The sequence below is a fragment of the Ovis aries genome, chromosome 17 (genome assembly GCF_016772045.2).
Source record: "Ovis aries strain OAR_USU_Benz2616 breed Rambouillet chromosome 17, ARS-UI_Ramb_v3.0, whole genome shotgun sequence".
Classification (NCBI taxonomy): domain Eukaryota; kingdom Metazoa; phylum Chordata; class Mammalia; order Artiodactyla; family Bovidae; genus Ovis; species Ovis aries.
The window spans coordinates 696385-715340 of record NC_056070.1 but is presented as its reverse complement, the minus strand read 5'-3'; the positions used below and the strand labels follow the sequence as shown (position 1 = coordinate 715340).

Sequence of the window (18956 nt, the reverse complement as noted above, 5' to 3'; positions counted from 1 at the left end):
GCTGTCGCTTCTCATGGCTGTGATCAGACTGGTTCTCGTGCCTAACAGGCCAGGTGCCATCTGCTTTAGGAAATCCCTCAACCCATTCATCTAACTATCCCATGTATTTGACACCCACGTCCTTTGTAAAGTATCATGACAGAAAAGTCATATCAAATGGATAGAAATGGGATCTGTCCCTTGAGTGCTCAGAGCTCTGTCTTCAGGAGGCCTGTTGTATCCTGGGGTAGATGCTGTGTTGCACAGCCTAGGTCTCTTCAGGACTGAAGCAGGCCGTCAGTAACCGAGAATGGGTAAAGCCATTTTCCCATGAAGCATTTTTCTTCCCAGGGGAAGTATAATGGCCCAGACTCGCAACCCAATTTAGGATTTCTTTGATTGGCCCGCTTAGCTCCAGACCCCACCACCTGCTGTCCCATTGACTGAGGTTGTGGGTGTGACTGGGATGCTGCCTACTTTTCCCTCTGCCTAAACATGCTGCACTCTGTTAAGGGAGGATTAAGAGCATATGCCATGGGGTCAGACCTACCAAGCTTTGCCACTCATTAGCAGTGTGCTCTTAGATAATTTACTTCTCAAAATTTTAACCAGTACTTATTAAAGTGGGTATTATAATAGTTTTTTATGACAATAAATGTGACTTGTATGTAAGCCCTTTGCACAGTATCTGGAATACAGGAAGTGCTCAGTAATACTAAGTCGGTTATTATCCCTGACTTAGAGTCCTGCTTACTAAAGATATATTATTTTTAATATTAGAGAAGATGCAAGTATGTGAAAGGGTCAAATGATTATTTTAAATCTTGGAGATTTCGAACTGAAACATAGATATAACTCCAAAGAACAAAACAGAACAGAAATATGCTCATCTCAGTTCCTTCCAGTGAAGAAATGGGAGGCTTCTTCAAACAGGTTAGCTCAAACAGGGCCTCTGTATCAACCTAGAGGGGTGAGATGAGGAGGGAGATGGGAGGGAGGTCCAAAAGGGAGGGGATATATGTATAACTATGGCTGATGCATGTTAAGGTTTGAAAGAAAGCAACAAAATTCTGTAAGGCAATTATCCTTCAGTGAAAAAATAAATTAAAAAAAAAAAAGAAGAAATGGGTGGTTTAGAGAACTTCAACAACAGCGGTAATTTATTGAAACACATCCCTTTGCTGACAAAGTTCCATATAGTCAAAGCTTTGGTTTTCCCAGCAGTCATGTACAGATGTCAGACTTGGACCATAAAGAAGGTTGAGTGCGGAAGAATTGATGCTTTCGAATTGTGGTGTTGGGGAAGACTCTTGAGAGTCCCTTGGACTGTAAGGAGATCAAACCAATCAATCCTAAAGGAAACTGCCGGGGTCCAGCCCCTGCAGGATCCAGGGGAACCTGAAGGAAAAACGGCGTCGGCGGATGATTTAGAGAGAGATAAGGAAAGAATATTGTAGATAAGAAAATAGAGGAGAGAAAGAGGCTGATAGTTCTTGGTTTAAATAGAAAGCCGATAAAACTTTGAGACAGGAAGTTCGCCCTGTTCACGGAGGCCACAGGTGCCTTCCCGGTCTCCTGAGGGAGTGAAGATGCAGAACGTCTTCCGGTTCAGGTCTTAGAAACCCAGGCAGATAAGTGAACGCAGGGAGCCTTTATGCTCCAAGGGATCAGCCTGAAAAAGAAAGAGAGAAAAAAAAGAGAAAAAGGAAAAACGGGGTGACCAAGCTTCTTCAAGCGAGGCCCAATAGCTTTATTATTAAAAGGTACTTTTATACCTTGTCTTATACATAGAGGGAAATGAAAGATGCAAAGTCATACAGAGTCAGCCCAAACATTACATCTGTTTTGTCTTTATGGAAATCAGGATTTTTCTGCAAACTTTTCCCATAAACAATATTGTGTACATTATCTTCCGGCCTTGGAGGCCTGTGAACATTTTATGACCCTCTTTAGATAAAGGCTGTTCAACCAGAAAACTTATTTTCCCTTGAAATGTTTTTTCTTATATTTCTAATCTGTGTCAACCTCAAAAAGTATTAAACAAAGTTACATTCTCAGGAAGCAAAGGTGCAGTGAGTTACAAGAAAGAACCAATTAGCTCAAAAGTCTGATGTGGTTAATTTCAAGGCTACACTTGTTTTTTTCACTTTTCAACTATGTTAACTAATGCACTCCCAGGTGCACAGTGGATAAGAGATATGGGAACTTAGCAACAAGCATTGGCCCAATAATGAAATCCTACATTAGCACTAGTCTAATAACTTTTAACTCTTTAACAGGCTCTATGTTTTAGGCTTTCCATGACTCTTACAGTTGGGAGGAGGTAAATAATCATATGCGTAGCTGCAAGAGTCTGGATATACCTTCCAAGCAAGCTAAAATGCTAACAGAGGGGATTTGATTTGAAATATTTCTCTCATGTCCCGGAGACTTATTAGCTATAGCCCTAAGTTGATTTTCTCCAGAGAAAGATGGTCAGGAATAGACCCCTGTTAATGTCAGAGGAGTTGGTGAAAGTCATGAAATAGTAAAACAGACAGATTCTGGTTTTGGGGTAGATGCTTGAGAAAGCCTAGGGAGCCCATTGAGTTCTGAAGCCTTGCTTAACAGTTCTCTTCCACACGACATTGTCATGGGTGGGATCTCCCGTGGTGGCTCCTGGCAGGAAAGCAACCCTGAATATTCATTGGAAGGGCTGATGCTGAAGCTCAACTTTGGCCACTTGATGTGAAGAACTGACTCATTGGAAAAGACTCTGATGCTGTAAAGATTGAAAGCAGAAGGGGACGACAAAGGATGAGATGGTTGGATGGCATCACTGACTCAATGGACATGCTGCTGCTGCTGCTATGTCGCTTCAGTCATGTCTGACTCTGCGACCCGAGACGGTAGCCCACCAGGCTCCCCTATCCCTGGGATTCTCCAGGTAAGAACACTGGAGTGGATGAGTTTGAGCTAATTCCAAGAGATGGTGGTGGAGGAGTGCTGATACAGAAAAGCCTGGTGTGCTGCAGTCCAGGGGGTCTCAAAGAGTCAGATACAATTTAACTACTGAACAACAACATTGAGGGTCTTTGGTATTTCAAGCACACTACTATACATCATTTCTTTCAAACTCCACAATAACCTTGTAAGGGATACACTTTCATTTTTTTTTTTTGTTGTTGTTGTTGTTGTTATTATTAAGTTGTGTCCACTTCTTTGGATCATGGAGAAAGCAAGGGGATTCCAGAAAAACATCTGCTTCACTGTCTACACTAAAACTTTTGACTGTGTGCATCACAATAAACTGTGGAAAATTCTTAAAAGAGATAGGAGTACCAGTCCACCTTACCTGTCTCCTGAGAAACCTGTATGCGGATTAAGAGGCAATAGTTAGAACCAGACATGGAACAGACTGGTTCAAAACTGGGAGAGTACAACATGGCTGTATATTATCACTCTGCTTATTTAACTTATATGCAGAGTCCACCATGCGAAATGCCAGGCTGGATGAATCACAATCTGGAATCAAGACTGCTGGAAGAAATATCAACCACCTCAAGATATGCAGATGATACCACTCTTATGGCAGAAAGTGAAGAACTACAGAGCCTCTTGAGGGTGAAAGAGGACAGTGAAGAAGCTAGTCTGAAACTCAACATTAAAAAAAAAAAAAAAAAACTAAGATACAGATACTTATGTTGCCATTTTAGAGAACACAAACTAAGAGTCAGAGGTTAAGAAATGTGTTTAAACTTACAATTAGCAACTGACAGAAAAGTTAATTGCTCAGCTGGTGGGACTCTTTTGTGACCCCACAGACTACAGCCTGCCAGGCTCCTCTGTCCATGGAATTTTCCAGGTAAGAACACTGGAGTGGGTTGCCATTCCTTCTGTAGGGGATCTTCCCCACCCAGGGACTGAATCCAGGTCTCCTGCATTGCAGGCAGTTTCTTTACTGCTTGAGCCACCAGAAGAACCGGTAACTGAGAGAAGGGGATGCAAACTCAGAGCCATCTGATTCCTATGCCCATAAGCCCTGCAACACTTACACTGTTTTTTTTTTTTTTTCCCTTTAGAATTGTGACGCCAGAATTAGAATGCCAGAAACTTGATTCAGAGTGTGATTCCACAGTCCCATCTAGCCTTCTCTCTGAAATCAGACACAGCCAGCCATATAAGCCAGTAGGAGGGAATCTGTTCAACAAACTGAAACAAGAGGCAGGCTAATCCATTATATCACTATGTACTATGCTAACTCATCAACTCATCAACAGCTGAGATGATAAATACATGGGTCCTCATGCTATCTATAAGGATGGTAATAAAAACAAGGAATCATATAGCAGAGTTAATGGGAAGGGAAGTGAAAGTATACACATCATTTACCTAAACCCAAATCATCACTGCTTTTAGTTATGAAGGTGCAGAGTCAAGTGGAACAAGGAGCCGAGTTGCTTTAAAATATATTTTCGTGGAACTAGCCTTGAGCTCTGCTCATACCTCGTGGTTCCTCTGGCAGGATAAGACTTCTGACCTCTTTTCTGGACAAAATCGAACAAGCCAGGAACACATTAATAAGCTTGAAGAGAAGAAAACAAGATGTTTCAAACTGGAGACATAAAGACTGGCATGGAGGGGAGGGGAATAAATTCAAATCCTTTGAAATCAAGAGTTATGAATCTAGTTACTGAACCTTGGCAAACTGTCTTATGGTATAGTGGCGGCCAGGAGGAGCTACCCAACATCCAAGGCCAGTGGCGGCCGGGAGGAGACACCCGATGTCTGAGGTCAGGGGCTGCCGAGAGAAGCCACCTCGCACCCAAGGCCAGGGCGGTGACCCTGAGGAGCCACCGCGAGCCCGAGGCCAGGGCCGGCAGCCAGGAGGAGCCACCCAAGGAACAGTGGCTGAGCAGGCACAGGAGGGCCTAGAGGAGCTATCCCATGTTGAAGGTCAGGGACGGCAGTGGTAAGGAGATACCCCCCTCATACAAGGTAAGGAGCAGCAGCTATGCTTTGCTAGAGCAGCCAAAAAGAGATACACCACAACCAAGGTAAGAGAAACCCAAGTAAGATGGTAGGTGTTGCAAGAGGGCATCAGAGGGCAGACACACTGAAACCATACTCACAGAAAACTAGTCAATCTAATCCCACTAGGACCACAGCCTTGTCTAACTCAATGAAACCAAGCTATGCCTGCGGGGCAACTCAAGATGGGTGGGTCATGGTGGAGAGGTCTGACAGAATGTGGTCCACTGGAGAAGGGAATGGCAAGCCACTTCAGTATTCTTGCCTTGAGAACCCCATGAACAGTATGAAAAGATAAAATGATAGGATACCGAAAGAGGAACTCCCCAGGTCATTAGGTGCCCAATATGCTACTGGAGATCAGTGGAGAAATAACTCCAGAAAGAATGAAGGGATGGAGCCAAAGCAAAAACAATACCCAGTTGTGGATGTGGCTGGTGATAGAAGCAAGATCCGATGCTGTAAAGAGCAATATTGCATAGGAACCTGGAATGTCAGATCCATGAATCAAGGCAAACTGGAAGTGGTCAAACAAGAGATGGCAAGAGTGAACGTCGACATTCCAGGAATCAGCAAACTAAAGTGGACTGGAATGGGTGAATTTAACTCAGATGACCATTATATCTACTACTGCGGGCAGGAATCCCTCAAAAGAAATGGAGTAGCCATCATAGGCAACAAGAGAGTCCGAAATGCAGTACTTGGATGCAATCTCAAAAATGATAGAATGATCTCTGTTCATTTCCAAGGCAAAACATTCAATATCACAGTTATTCAAGTCTATGCCCCAACCAGTAACGCTGAAAAAACTGAAATTGAACGGTTTTATGAAGACCTACAAGACCTTTTAGAACAGACACCCAAAAAAGATGTCCTTTTCCTTATAGGGGACTGGAATGCAAAAGTAGGAAGTGAAGGAACACCTGGAGTAATAGGAAAACTTGGCTTTGGAATGCGGAATGAAGCAGCGCAAAGACTAATAAGAGTTTTACCAAGAAAATGCACTGGTCATAGCAAACACCCTCTTCCAACGACACAAGAGAAGACTCTACACATGGACATCACCAGCTGGTCAACACCGAAAGCAGATTGATTATATTCTTTGCAGCCAAAGATGGAGAAGCTCTATACAGTCAACAAAAACAAGACCAGGAGCTGACTGTGGCTCAGATCATGAACTCCTTATTACCAAATTCAGACTCAAACTGAAGAAAATAGGGAAAACCTCTAGACCATTCAGGTATGACCTAAATCAAATCCTTTATGATTATACAGTGGAAGTGAGAAATAGATTTAAGGGCCTAGATCTGATAGAGTGCCTGATGAACCATGGAATGAGGTTGGTAACATTGTACAGGAGACAGGGATCAAGACCATCCCCATGGAAAAGAAATGCAAAAAAGCAAAATGGCTGTCTGGGAAGGCCTTACAAATAGCTGTGAAAAGAGAGGCAAAAAGCAAAGCAGAAAAGGAAAGATATAAGCATCTGAATGCAGAGTTCCATAGAATAGCAAGAAGAGATAAAAAAGCCTTCCTCAGTGATCAATGCAAAGAAATAGAGGAAAACAACAGAATGGGAAAGACTAGAGATCTCTTCAAGAAAATTAGAGATACCAAGAGAACATTTCATGCAAAGATGGGCTCGATAAAGGACAAAAATGGTCTGGATCTAACAGAAGCAGAAGATATTAAGAAGAGGTGGCAAGAATACACAGAAGAACTATACAAAAAAGATCTTCACGACCCAGATAATCATGATGATGTGATCACTAATCTAGAACCAGACATCTTGGAATGTGAAGTCAAATGGGCCTTAGAAAGCATCACTATGAACAAAGCTAGTGGAGGTGATGGAATTCCAGTTGAGCTATTTCAAATCCTGAAAGATGATGCTATGAAAGTGCTGCACTCAATATGCCAGCAAGTTTGGAAAACTCAGCAGTGGCCACAGGACTGGAAAAGGTCAGTTTTCATTCCAATTCCAAAGAAAGGCAATGCAAAAGAATGCTCAAACTACTGCACAATTGCACTCATCTCACATGCTAGTAAAGTAATGCTCAAAATTCTCCAAGCCAGGCTTCAGCAATTGGTGAACTGTGAACTTCCAGATGTTCAAGCTGGGTTTAGAAAAGGCAGAGGAACCAGAGATCAAATTGCCAACATCCACTGGATCATGGAAAAAGCAAGAGTTCTAGAAAAACATCGATTTCTGCTTTATTGACTATGCCAAAGCCTTTGACTGTGTGGATCACAATAAACTGTGGAAAATTCTGAAAGAGATGTGAATACCAGACCACCTGACCTCCCTCTTGAGAAATCTGTATGCAGGCGAGGAAGCAAGTTAGAATTGGACATGGAACAACAAACTGGTTCCAAATAGGAAAAGGAGTATGTCAAGGCTGTATATTGTCACCCTGCTTATTTAACTTCTATGCAGAGTACATCATGAGAAACACTGGACTGGAAGAAACACAAGCTGGAATCAAGATTGCCAGGAGAAATAGCAATAACCTCAGATATGCAGATGACACCACCCTTATGGCAGAAAGTGAAGAGGAGCTAAAAAGCCTCTTGATGAAACTGAAAGAGGAGAGCAAAATAGTTGGCTTAAAGCTCAGCATTCAGAAAACGAAGATCATGGCATCTGGTCCCATCACTTCATGGGAAATAGTTGGGGAAACAGTAGAAACAGTGTCAGACTTTATTTTTTGGGGCTCCAAAATCACTGCAGATGGTGACTGCAGCCATGAAATTAAAAGACGCTTACTCCTTGGAAGAAAAGTTATGACCTACCTAGATAGCATATTCAAAAGCAGAGACATTACTTTGCCGACTAGGGTCCGTCTAGTCAAGGCTATGGTTTTCCTGTGGTCATGTATGGATGTGAGAGTTGGACTGTGAAGGCTGAGCGCCGAAGAATTGATGCTTTTAAACTGTGGTGTTGGAGAAGACTCTTCAGAGTCCCTTGGACTGCAAGGAGATCCAACCAGTCCATTCTGAAGGAGATCAACCCTGTGATTTCTTTGGAAGGAATGATGCTAAAGCTGAAGCTCCAGTACTTTGGCCACCTCATGCAAAGAGTTGACTTATTGGAAGTTTCTGATGCTGGGAGGGATTGGGGGCAGGGGAAGAAGGGGTCGACCGAGGATAAGGTGGCTGGATGGCATCACGGACTCGATGGACTTGAGTCTGAGTGAAGTCTGGGAGATGGTGATGGACAGGGAGGCCTGGCGTGCTGCGATTCATGGGGTCGCAGTCAGACACGACTGAGCAACTGAACTGAACTGAACTGACTGAACTGTAGAGCTTATTAAATCTTTAAAGGAGAAAAGATAAAGAGGTATCTGACATGCTAAGTATTTAGAACTTTGTCACTTAGTAGATTATATTTTAAGAAAAGCTTTAAAAATTTTTAGATAAATCATTAATTGACTAATTCATGGAATATTAGTGTTTGGAAGTGATCAGGAGACATAATGACTCTTTTTTTGGTGCCACTGTCTGAAATCGTTAACAGTGTTCCAAGTTCATTAGATCCTCAACATGTTTGTTGACTATGGACGTGCTTGGAGCAACACTAATGCAGAAATTTATTTTCATAAGGTGAGCACAGGCTTTTGCTTTTCCTAATTGTTTAAATTCCACTTACAATGGAAAATTCAACTAAGTTGGTAATAAAGGTGGTTCTATGTTTAAATGTGACTCTATTAACTAAACAGAACTTTCATCACAGGTATAGTTCTCTCCTCTTATTGACTATTCTGGCAAAAGCTCAGGCTTACTACCTTCTAAATCCCTGAGGAACAGCCATCATATCCCATGACCTCATCCCATCTCTTCCTCCTGTGTTCAGCCCCTCAGGTATCCACCCCACTTCCCTATGTCCATTTCCTCAATTCCTTCTATTTGGTATCAAAACAACAATTTTTTTCTCAGTTGTGTCAGAGTAGCTATTTTTTCTTTGACTTCCTTTTGATTCAATGCTATTTCTTTTACTTTTATCTTGTGTCCTGCCCATATTAGGGAGAGAACACTATGAATGTTTAAGTTTTCCCAATTCTTGGGAGATGTTTTCCTTGATAATTAAGGTAGCTTTTTCTTGGAGAACAGTTTTCAGTGACTTAACTGACTTGCCTTGTATGTTTCTTTGCAACAAATTTTAAATACTGATTTAAGAAGTAGAAAATGCAAATTTTATAAAATAATACAAGAAGTGAACAGGCAACTTTTTAAATAACAAACTAGATAAAAATCAAGGACAACGTGAAACAAATAATATACAAACTTTTATTCAAAGTTAATTTGATAAAGACATATTTTGGTCATTTTTAAGGTGAGATTAATTGACGATCTCAGAAAAACTATCTGATCAATGTATATGGCTACTCACAGAAAGTTCTCTCTTCTGTTAATAGCAGCTAAATTTATACACACAGAAAAAATTATTAAGAGCATGCAAATTCAGTTGAATTCCATACATTCATTATATTCATCAAAAACCTGCAATAATGTTCATGCCGAAGTGTTAAGAAAAAAAAATTGAAATTCACGACAAAACATGACCAATATTAAACCAAAGAAAATAATAAATAAGCATAATTTATATTTTATTTTAAAAAGTTTGGCATCACACAAGTATTCAAGTGTGTTACACCATGTTCATTCCTCAGAAGTGGCATTTTAAAGTGTTAAGCATTGTTAAATATCAAAAAATACAACTCTGTTTTACAATGTAGTACTGGCATAATTCAAAGTACTGTGCCAATTATAAATAGTATAATAAAGTTGCAAACATCTTTTCAAACATATTTAAAGGAAAGCATATAGACACACATTTATATGCATACAATTTATTATACTCATGTAATCAAACATATTTTATAAAAGCAAATGGTTTTATCCCTCAACTAGTTTATATACTTATACAGAGTTTAATACCTGTTCAAAGATTTTCAGTTCCTGTGCATACAGATTTTTCAGGAGAAGGAATAAAGATGAAATTTAATTTTACAAGAACACATTACTTTATCCCCCTTCACAAAATAATCCATAGTTATTCAAGGTTGATAACTACTGTTTGTGAAAGCAACTGTTGTCCAAAGACTACAGAATAATACTGCAATCCAAGTTTCTTATTAAAATTCAGTCAGCTGCTGCTCACTGCAGAAAAAGCCTACACGGTGCATCTACCAAAAATAATCTTCAGTATCTGCGGCCTAGAGAGGCAGATGATCTTATCCTCTGCAGAGACTTAACGTGCAGCTACAAGTGGAGAAGTGCTAGACTCTCAGTCACTTCAGAAGTACTTGTTGAAGTCTGCTTCTCATGTGTAAATGTGCCGAAAATGTCCTTTAGGCTCATAATGGTTTATCAATAACTGTGACCCCTGAACAAAGAAACAAAGAAATAAAACTGAAGTCACAGGAAGCATTCTGTATCTCTGAGAAAATCTTGAATTTTTTTATATTATAACTTAAGTGACAAGGACTGAACAGATCATGATGTTTCAAAATCTCCAAGAAACTTTAATATTACTATCATTTTAATCTAAATGACAATGAAATCTTTGTTTAAAAATTATGTACCAAAACTATGTCAGACTATTTAATCCAGAAGTCATCTTTTGCTCTTCACAGTTATATAATGAAGGGAAAACAACTTTACTCAAGAAATACTAAGGTCCACCTAATACTAAAAAGGATACAAAGAAACTTGTGAGAGTGATGAATATTCATTATCTTGATTGTGGTGACAGTTTCATATATATGTAAAAACTAATAAAACTGTATACTTTAAATATAAGCTATTTATTCTCTGTCAGTTATATTTCACTAAAGCTGTTTTAAGAAATTTTACATAATTTTGACAAATGCTATCCTGGAAGCTTACTGTATATAGTTCTATTACATGTTGTTTTGGATGATACATAAATAACAGTGATGGTTAATTAGTATAAATTTCTTTTTTCTCCAGTAGTAAATCAATATTAGAATGTTACTGAAACATTCTAATATTTAAAGCAATATAAATATAGATATCAGAAAATTCATATGCAGCATTTTCAAAGACTCATATTATTAAAGAGTATTACCATTTTTCTTATGAAGAGAATGGACCAAAATGAGTATTTTATAATTCAATCAGTGCTGTGCTTAAAAAAAATTACTCTGTAGCCTCACCATATTACCATCACATGGAGCCCTGCCAAGGGAGATTTCTTTTAGTATGCGTGAAGAGTTGCTCAGTCGCGTCTTGACCCTTTGAGACCCTTTGGACTATAGCCTATCAGGCTCCTCTGTCCATGGGATTTTTCAGACAATAATACTGAAGTGGCTTGCCATGTCCTCCTCCAGGGGGATTTTCCCAACCCAGGGATCGAAACTGTGTTTCCTACATTGCAGACAGATTCTTTACTCAGTGAGCTATTGGGGAAGCCCCCATATCTTTAAGATATCTGAGTAATTAAAGCCTTGCTACATAGTGAATTCCCTTCTACAATGGAAACATTTGTAATTTTGAATACAAATGACTACAGAATGACAAAAGAATACTAGTACCTTATTTTAGAACATACATATCTGACATTAATTATCTTGAGAATAAGAAGATATACTTTGAGAAAAGACTTTCTTCTTATATGAGAAAAACATTCTTAATGGAAAAGTCATAATGATTTTGTATTATAATAGAAGACTGTAAGAAAACTGAACAATCATTACCTGCATAACTTCTCCCTGTGCTCATACAAGATGATACAACTGTCCATTTATCAGTTGTTGGGTTATAATATTCTACTGATGCCAAGTTACAGGAACCATCATCCCCTCCAACTACGTATAACAGACCATTAACTGCACAAACTCCTTTAAAAAAATTAAACAGAGAGAAAACAATTATTTTAAAAATTTGGATGACTATAAATGGCTCTGAACGTGTCTGGTCAAGTGATCCAGATACAATTACTTCTGCGTAAGAGGCAGGAAGAGAAGATGGGGAAAGCTGAAAAGAATTCCTTTATGTGAGGAATTTCTCTAGTATCAACTGTCAGCTTCTACTCAAGTTACTTATATAGCAGTTGCTCTATATGTGCATTATTTCATTTAATCTTCACAATAACCTTACTTTATATGCTAGAAACTATTTTATTTCCCACTTTATTAAAAATAGTAGAAAACTTAAAAGTCAAAGAAGTTTAGTAATTCTCCCAAAGTCAGCTTCTAAGGAAATCTTAAGGAAAAAGAGAAAATAATAAATATATATATTTGTAGAAGGTAAAAATGATTCTGAATTTTATTATACTGACTAGCTAATTATTTTATCTCCTTTAAAGGGAGAACAGTATTATTTATTTAATTATTATGAGAATACTATGTTTTTTTTATTTTTTGGAAAAATTCAAAACCGTAGAAAAGTACAAAGAAGAAAAGACCACTACTAATCCTATACCACTTAGAATCCCAAGTACTGAAATTTTGGCTCTTTTCTATGCATATATTCTCAGACTCTTTTTTAACCCCAAAGTAGCTAATGCTACATAAACTATTTTTTACACACTCACAGCAAACAATATATACCTGGATATTTCTACAAGTTAATAAATACAGATTTATATTATTTTTAATGGCTGCACAGTATTTCATGTATGATACTACCGTAATTCATTTGTCTTTTACTGATAGATTTTTAAAGTTATTTTCAGCTTTCTTGCTCTTGTTGCTAATAAATTTCCTAATCCAGAAGCACAAACACATATACTTTTCTAACTTCACATGTGCTGGGGCCCAGATTTGTGGGGTTTTACTAGTTTTGGACTATCCATAGCTGAGAGAGCTTTAGTACTTCACCTAGTACAACTGATTGGATGAGGTACAAGGTCAAGTGAATTATATATTTTGTTCTGCTGAGTGAGTTCTTGGAGTCCCATATACTTATCTTCCTTAGTGATCCCATTTAAAGTAAACAGAAATAGGAAGAGCATTTCTGGGGTGATGGAAGGTGTATCTTGCAACATCAATCAATGGTACACCGTTTCTGAGAATCATCAGGTTTATTTTGATTATAGGACCTGGCATGAAGACAATGCCATTTTTAAGAAGATGAGCATTTCCCCAAAAGACTATCTAGTTATCCTGAATCTATTGTCCATTTCTATTTCCCTTCCATGGATTTTCTTTTTAAGGTAGTACTTCCCTGGTCTTGAAGACCTCAGGTTTCTTAAAATTGCTGTTGTTGTTGTTTTAGCTTTTCCATTCTCTAGAAACCCTGAACTGTATTAAATTGTGGTTGCCTTCGTTAGGTTCCCCTCCAGATTCAGATAAACAACCAGCTTTTTAATCTGGTAAAAGTATTTACTTAACTAGACTGAAGTCCCTGAAAACTGAACTCCAAAATATGATACAGGCAGACATTCAAAAATGTCTGTGGTACAAAAGAATTAATCTGAGTAATACATAGAGTTCTTTTTCTAACTTAGTATTTATGGTCATCACCAAAAAGTAAGCTCTGATGGAAGGATGACATTAAACTGCATGCCCCACATCATGCTTGGCATTTACTGCCTAGGATCATTGTGAGTTTCTGCCTTTACAGGGCAAATCTATTAGGAACTCAGATCAGTAGAAGAACAACGGAAATACACAGTGATACCAGTAAAACTCCGAATACAATTCAATACAAATTTCATAATCTTAAATTAGCCAGATACCTGCATTTCTTCTGCACATGTTCATATCTGCTACCTGTCTCCATGTGTTGGTGGCAGGATCATACACTTCAACACTTTTTCGTACTAAAGGGCCATCATGACCCCCTACAGCATACAATAAGTTGTTTAACACACCAACACCTATAAAACATAAAAAACCAACCTATAGTAGAGTAAAAGGGACAGGAAATTTGTAACATTTTAGGGTTTATTCAAATGACTTGTAAATAAAAATTCTGAAATTATTCATATTAAAAATCAATATTAAAAGCATTCAACATAGAAAATGGAAATGAAAATAATTACAAATGAGAATCTTAGTAAGAACTATTGTTATTGTCAAATACAATAAAAATAATGTGTAGGTGAAAACAGAGAGGGAAGTCCTTTACAACATAACCCTTTTGAAAACAACTTTCATGGTAAAAGGAAATCAGTATTAAGAGTATTAAATTTGTAAGAAACGGATATGAAGGGAGTTGATTATTAAGCAAGTTCTCCAATAAGCACCAAAAACAAAAACCTAAAAGTAATGCCAAACAATATGAATAATTAAGTGAAACAGAAGAAGCACGTGAGAAATTTTAGAAAGTGAATTTAAGTGCATCTACCTACCACTCCACCTGTATAATGCAAAAGACATTTTAACAGTGTCACTAGAATTAGTATATATTTTCTGATAATATAAAGAGATGTCATTATTTCACTTGTTTAATTCTTTTCCATCATTTTTGTGTTTCAATTGCTGAGTGAGGTTCCTATTCACCTGCTCCACTCCGCCTAGTGCTCATTTCCGCTATATAGGTCCACTCATTTGCTGTGGCACTGTAGCATTCTACTGTGCTGAGACACTGACGTGAAGCTCCATCATAACCCCCAACAGCATAGAGCAGACCTAAACATGGAATCACAAAGAAAGTCAAATTCATAAACAGCTATTTTTCCAAGTCATGAAATGTTGAATTTTCCTCCATGATAGCAGAGTTGACCTTTAAAGTATTATTGATTTTTATGAACTATTTAAAATCTTGCCTAATGGTGATAGGTGGAGTTACCAAATCACATTATAAAGATCTGTACAATATATATGATATTAATTTAACACTTTCATCAATAATCTGACAAAAGAAAGTACATTTATTATCTCTTTGGATAACACTAAGTGCTAAGTGAACAATATCTTAAAAAACCAAATTAAATAGCAAAGTTATCTTGTATGTGTGTGTGTGTGCTCAGTTGTGTCCGACTCTTACAACCTCATGGACTATAGCCCGTCAAGCTCCTCTGTCCATGGGATTTCCCAGGCAAGAATACTGGAGTGGGTTGCCATTTTAAAAATGTAATATTAAGAGTCAGTACAGTATACAATGAAATATTATTTGCTAATAAAAAGAAAAGCTGCTACTGCTGCTAAGTCACTTCAGTCGTGTCCGACTCTGTGCGACCCCATAGACGGCAGCCCACCAGGCTCCCCCATCCCTGGGATTCTCCAGGCAAGAATACTGGAGTGGGTTGCCATGTCCTTCTCCAATGCATGAAAGTGAAAAGTGAAAGTGAAGTCGCTCAGTCGTGTCCGACTCTTTGCAGCCCACCAGGCTCCTCCATCCATGGGATTTTCCAGGCAAGAGTACTGGAGTGGGGTGCCATTGCCTTGGTAAATATTACAGCACAAATGAACCTTGAACATTATGCCAAGCCAAAGAAGCCAGCTGCAAAAGGACAACATACTCTATAATTTCATTAATATGAAAATATCCATAAGTAGAAAATTTATACAGAGACAGGAATGTAGGGTAGTGTTTGCCAAGGGCTGGCGGGATGTGGGTAATAACCGAGGGCAATAGGGTTGCTTTGGGGGTAATAAAAATGTTCTAAAATTAACTGTTATGACAGGTGCACACCAAATTGTACACTTTAATGAGTAAAATGTATTGTATGTGAATTAAAATACAATAAATCTGGTTTAAAAAAAAAGTCAGTGCAGAGAATTATACCCACCATGGAGAGGTAGGTGGGAAGCCACAAATCTGCACAATGAATAAAAAAATTCATACTTACTGTGTTAATTCTTTGGGGGAACAAAGTATTATGTACACAAATAACAGTGGCAACCCATCACTTAAAAGTTAAACAGTCCTTCTCTAGATGTAAAACTTCATATTCATGCCATCTGGTTTGCTTCCCAAATGATTATACTAAGATCAGTTAATAATTTTATATACGTTATACAAAGAGATGAGAAAAAGAGGGAGGGAGGACAGAGAGAGGCCAGGGGGCAGGCAAAAAAGGACGACTAACATTTCATAATAACCACTGTATGTTTCCCTTTTAAAATCATTTGCTTGCTCATTTAGACAACTGGGGTCTGGGTTACTGGAAGAAACACTCTTAACCACCAGAAGATTGCCCGCACCTCCAACAACACCGACACCCACACTGCTCCTCCTCGTGTTCATGGGAGCCACATGGAACCATTCATTAGACTTGATGTTGTATGCTTCCACAGAGGACAGCCCTGTAATGAACAAAGCACAATGTGCTTCATCTCCTCCTCAGGTTCCTTATATATACATTAGGGAAATACTTCAGTTGTTATATTTAAAATGAGCTAACATCCAATTATATGATGAAGAGAAATAATTTCTTTTCTAAAGAACATCTATACAAGCTACTGACATTCATTGGCTCTTTAAACTTGACAAGATGACTGATACTGAAGCATGAGAAAAACATATACTCAGCACTCTTAACATCATTTAAAGGCATTCTGGATGGAAATTTTAAACTTACATTTATAATACCTAGTAAAACACTCAATTGACTCCTAATTATGCCAGGCCTTGTTCCATAAATATGATTGATATGTTCATTTCTAACAGTAATTTAGAAAAGATGAAAGAAAATTGCCTGTACTCCCGTCAAAGCCTCCCACCGCATATAACAGTCCATTCAACACAGCAGCCCCCAGAGTGCTTCTCCGGTCTCGCATGTTAGCAACGCTGGTCCACTGATCTTTCACAGGGTCATAAGAATCCACAGTGCGGACCCTCAAGGAACCATTAAAGCCACCAACAGCAAAAACGAGTCCAGCCATGTAAACCATCCCTGCAAAAGAAATACAGCAGTTAATAGTGAGTGTGCAACCCAACTGCTGCTGCCGCCGCCAAGTCACTGCAGTCGTGTCTGACTTTGTGCGACCCCATGGACGGCAGCCCACCAAGCTCCCCCATCCCTGGGATTCTCCAGGCAAGAACACTGCCACCACCTAAAGACTGCATTCCAAACAGTCTAAAACTGTTGTCAGGTTTTAAGTTTCCCTAAGGAGAAGCTTGGCTGAATAGGTCCTAAGAAACACTATTCGTTAGTGAGAATACAGAACAACTATATCGTGCTCCTTTCTGCTATGAAAAAATGCAATGGCATGGGTTGAGGTATTACTTTGACTCCTGACTTTTTCAAAGATATACACAGACTTAAACAACGAGCAAGAATTTTCCAACTACCTGAACATGTTTATATTTAATTTGCATAATGTGCTTCTAGTTTATCATGTTAGTGGGCTAAATCTGCGGTTAGCAAATTATAGCCAGCAGGCTATTTCAGTAGAAGCTCACTGAGCTGAGAATGATTTTTACACTTTTAAATGGTTGAAAAGCAGTCAAGAAGAAAAGAATATTTCATGATACATGAAAAGTTACATAAAATTAAAATTTCAGTATCCATAAATAAAGTTTTATTGGAACATAGCTCCAGATATTCATCATGCTGCTTTCAACTATGATGGCACCTGATCAGTTGTGACAAAGATTATATAACCCACAAAGCCACAAATAACTACTCTCTGGTCCTTTAAGAAAAAGTTTGCTAGCCCCTGGGCTAGTGAGATGCTAGGGGGTCCCTAGGTGGAGAAACTAAATTGCAGACTCTGGATTTTACCTCTTCTTCACCTACCCAAACTTTTTCGTGCTGCTGTCCTGTTCTGAGAAGCTCCTCTTCAAGTCGGAAAACCCAATGAAAGTTCCATATTTGCTATGAGGCCTTCCCCAAACCACTAATCCTGAAGGGATTATGACTAACTCCCGAACCACTAGAGTAAATAACATCTATTTCAAGGTTAATAAATCTTACACACTTTGCAGTATCATTGTAAAACATTCTTCAAAATATCTGATCAAGTGCTCTTCAAAAGAATCAAGGGCATGAAAATATAGACGATGGAACTGTTACAAGTCTGAAGAGATTAAGAAAACATGCCAACTAAATGCAATATTACAAGCATCAAAATGGCAGAGCAGGAGGAAATGGAGCTCATCTCACCCACAAATGCATCAAACATGCATCTACATGTGGAACAACTCTCACAGAAAACTGACTGGAAACTGGCAAGAGATCTCTTACAACCAAAGCTGCAAGGAAAATATCCATGTAACCAAGGAGGATGGGGGAAAAAAGGCATTTAGGACAGGCCTAGCACACCTGAGAGGGAGCTGTAAAGAAGGAAAGGTTCACATGGGCAGGACCTTGTCTTGGGGAGCCCCCCTTGCTTGCTGCAAGGTCTGATAGGACAGATAGAGGGGCTGAAGGTGTTACAGATGTGGGCTCCTGGACTCCCTGAGAAATAGCAATTGATAAGAGGCCAGATCAGGAATTCAGGCAGGCCTTTACTGGGATATGTGCTTAACAAAAGGGGGCAAAAACAAGTAACAGGTTCCCTTGCTCACTCCCTGAAGAGATGAGAGCTGATTTCTTAAATGGTGTGAAGGTGAGAGGGGATAGGTGGGGTGCACAGGGCATGTAACTTAGATGGTCTGCCCACCCCTTGGTAGTGTTGTGTGCAGGACTCTGCTTTTGCTCCAAGCATGTCGGAAGTGGCAGTTGTGTTTTAGCCTTGTTCATAAGTGCCCTGACTATGCATGTGTGAAGTGGGCTTCCCTCATAGCTCAGTGAGTAAAGAATCTGCCTGCAATGCAGGAGACCTGGGTTCTATTCCTGGGTCAGGAACATCCCCTGCAGAAGAAAATGCAACCCATTTCAATATTCTTTCCTTGAGAATCCTATGGACAGAGGAGCCTGTCAGGCTTCAGTCCATGGAGTCGCAAGAGTTGGACGTGACTTAGCAACTAAACTACCATCAGAGTTTCTTTATATTCTGCTGCTAAAGCTGTTTCCAGATACAAGCACTACAGTAAAGGATGCCATATTCCAGGTCCCAGCCTGTCTCAAAGGGGCCTGGTCTTTGCTCTTGAGGAGTGTACGGGTGCTG

The 18956-nt window shown here is 39.0% G+C and overlaps 1 protein-coding gene across 6 annotated transcripts in view; it reads right to left on the bottom strand.

Moving 5' to 3' along the window:
- Positions 1–9262: 9262 nt before the first annotated feature.
- KLHL2 (kelch like family member 2) overlaps positions 9263–18956 on the bottom strand; it is a 163169-nt gene continuing 153475 nt past the window's right edge. For 3 of the 6 annotated variants that reach the window (XM_060400600.1, XM_027980301.2, XM_060400603.1), the window contains 6 exons: positions 16601–16798; positions 16107–16208; positions 14460–14588; positions 13694–13834; positions 11709–11852; positions 9263–10375 (listed from right to left, as the gene is read on the bottom strand). In XM_060400600.1, the coding sequence (XP_060256583.1) occupies positions 10347–10375; positions 11709–11852; positions 13694–13834; positions 14460–14588; positions 16107–16208; positions 16601–16798 (743 nt within the window). In that variant the 3' untranslated portion in view covers positions 9263–10346. Of the gene's footprint in view, positions 11853–13693; positions 13835–14459; positions 14589–16106; positions 16209–16600; positions 16799–18956 lie in introns of all 6 variants that reach the window. The other 3 variants (XM_060400599.1, XM_060400601.1, XM_060400602.1) reach the window with 1 other exon arrangement.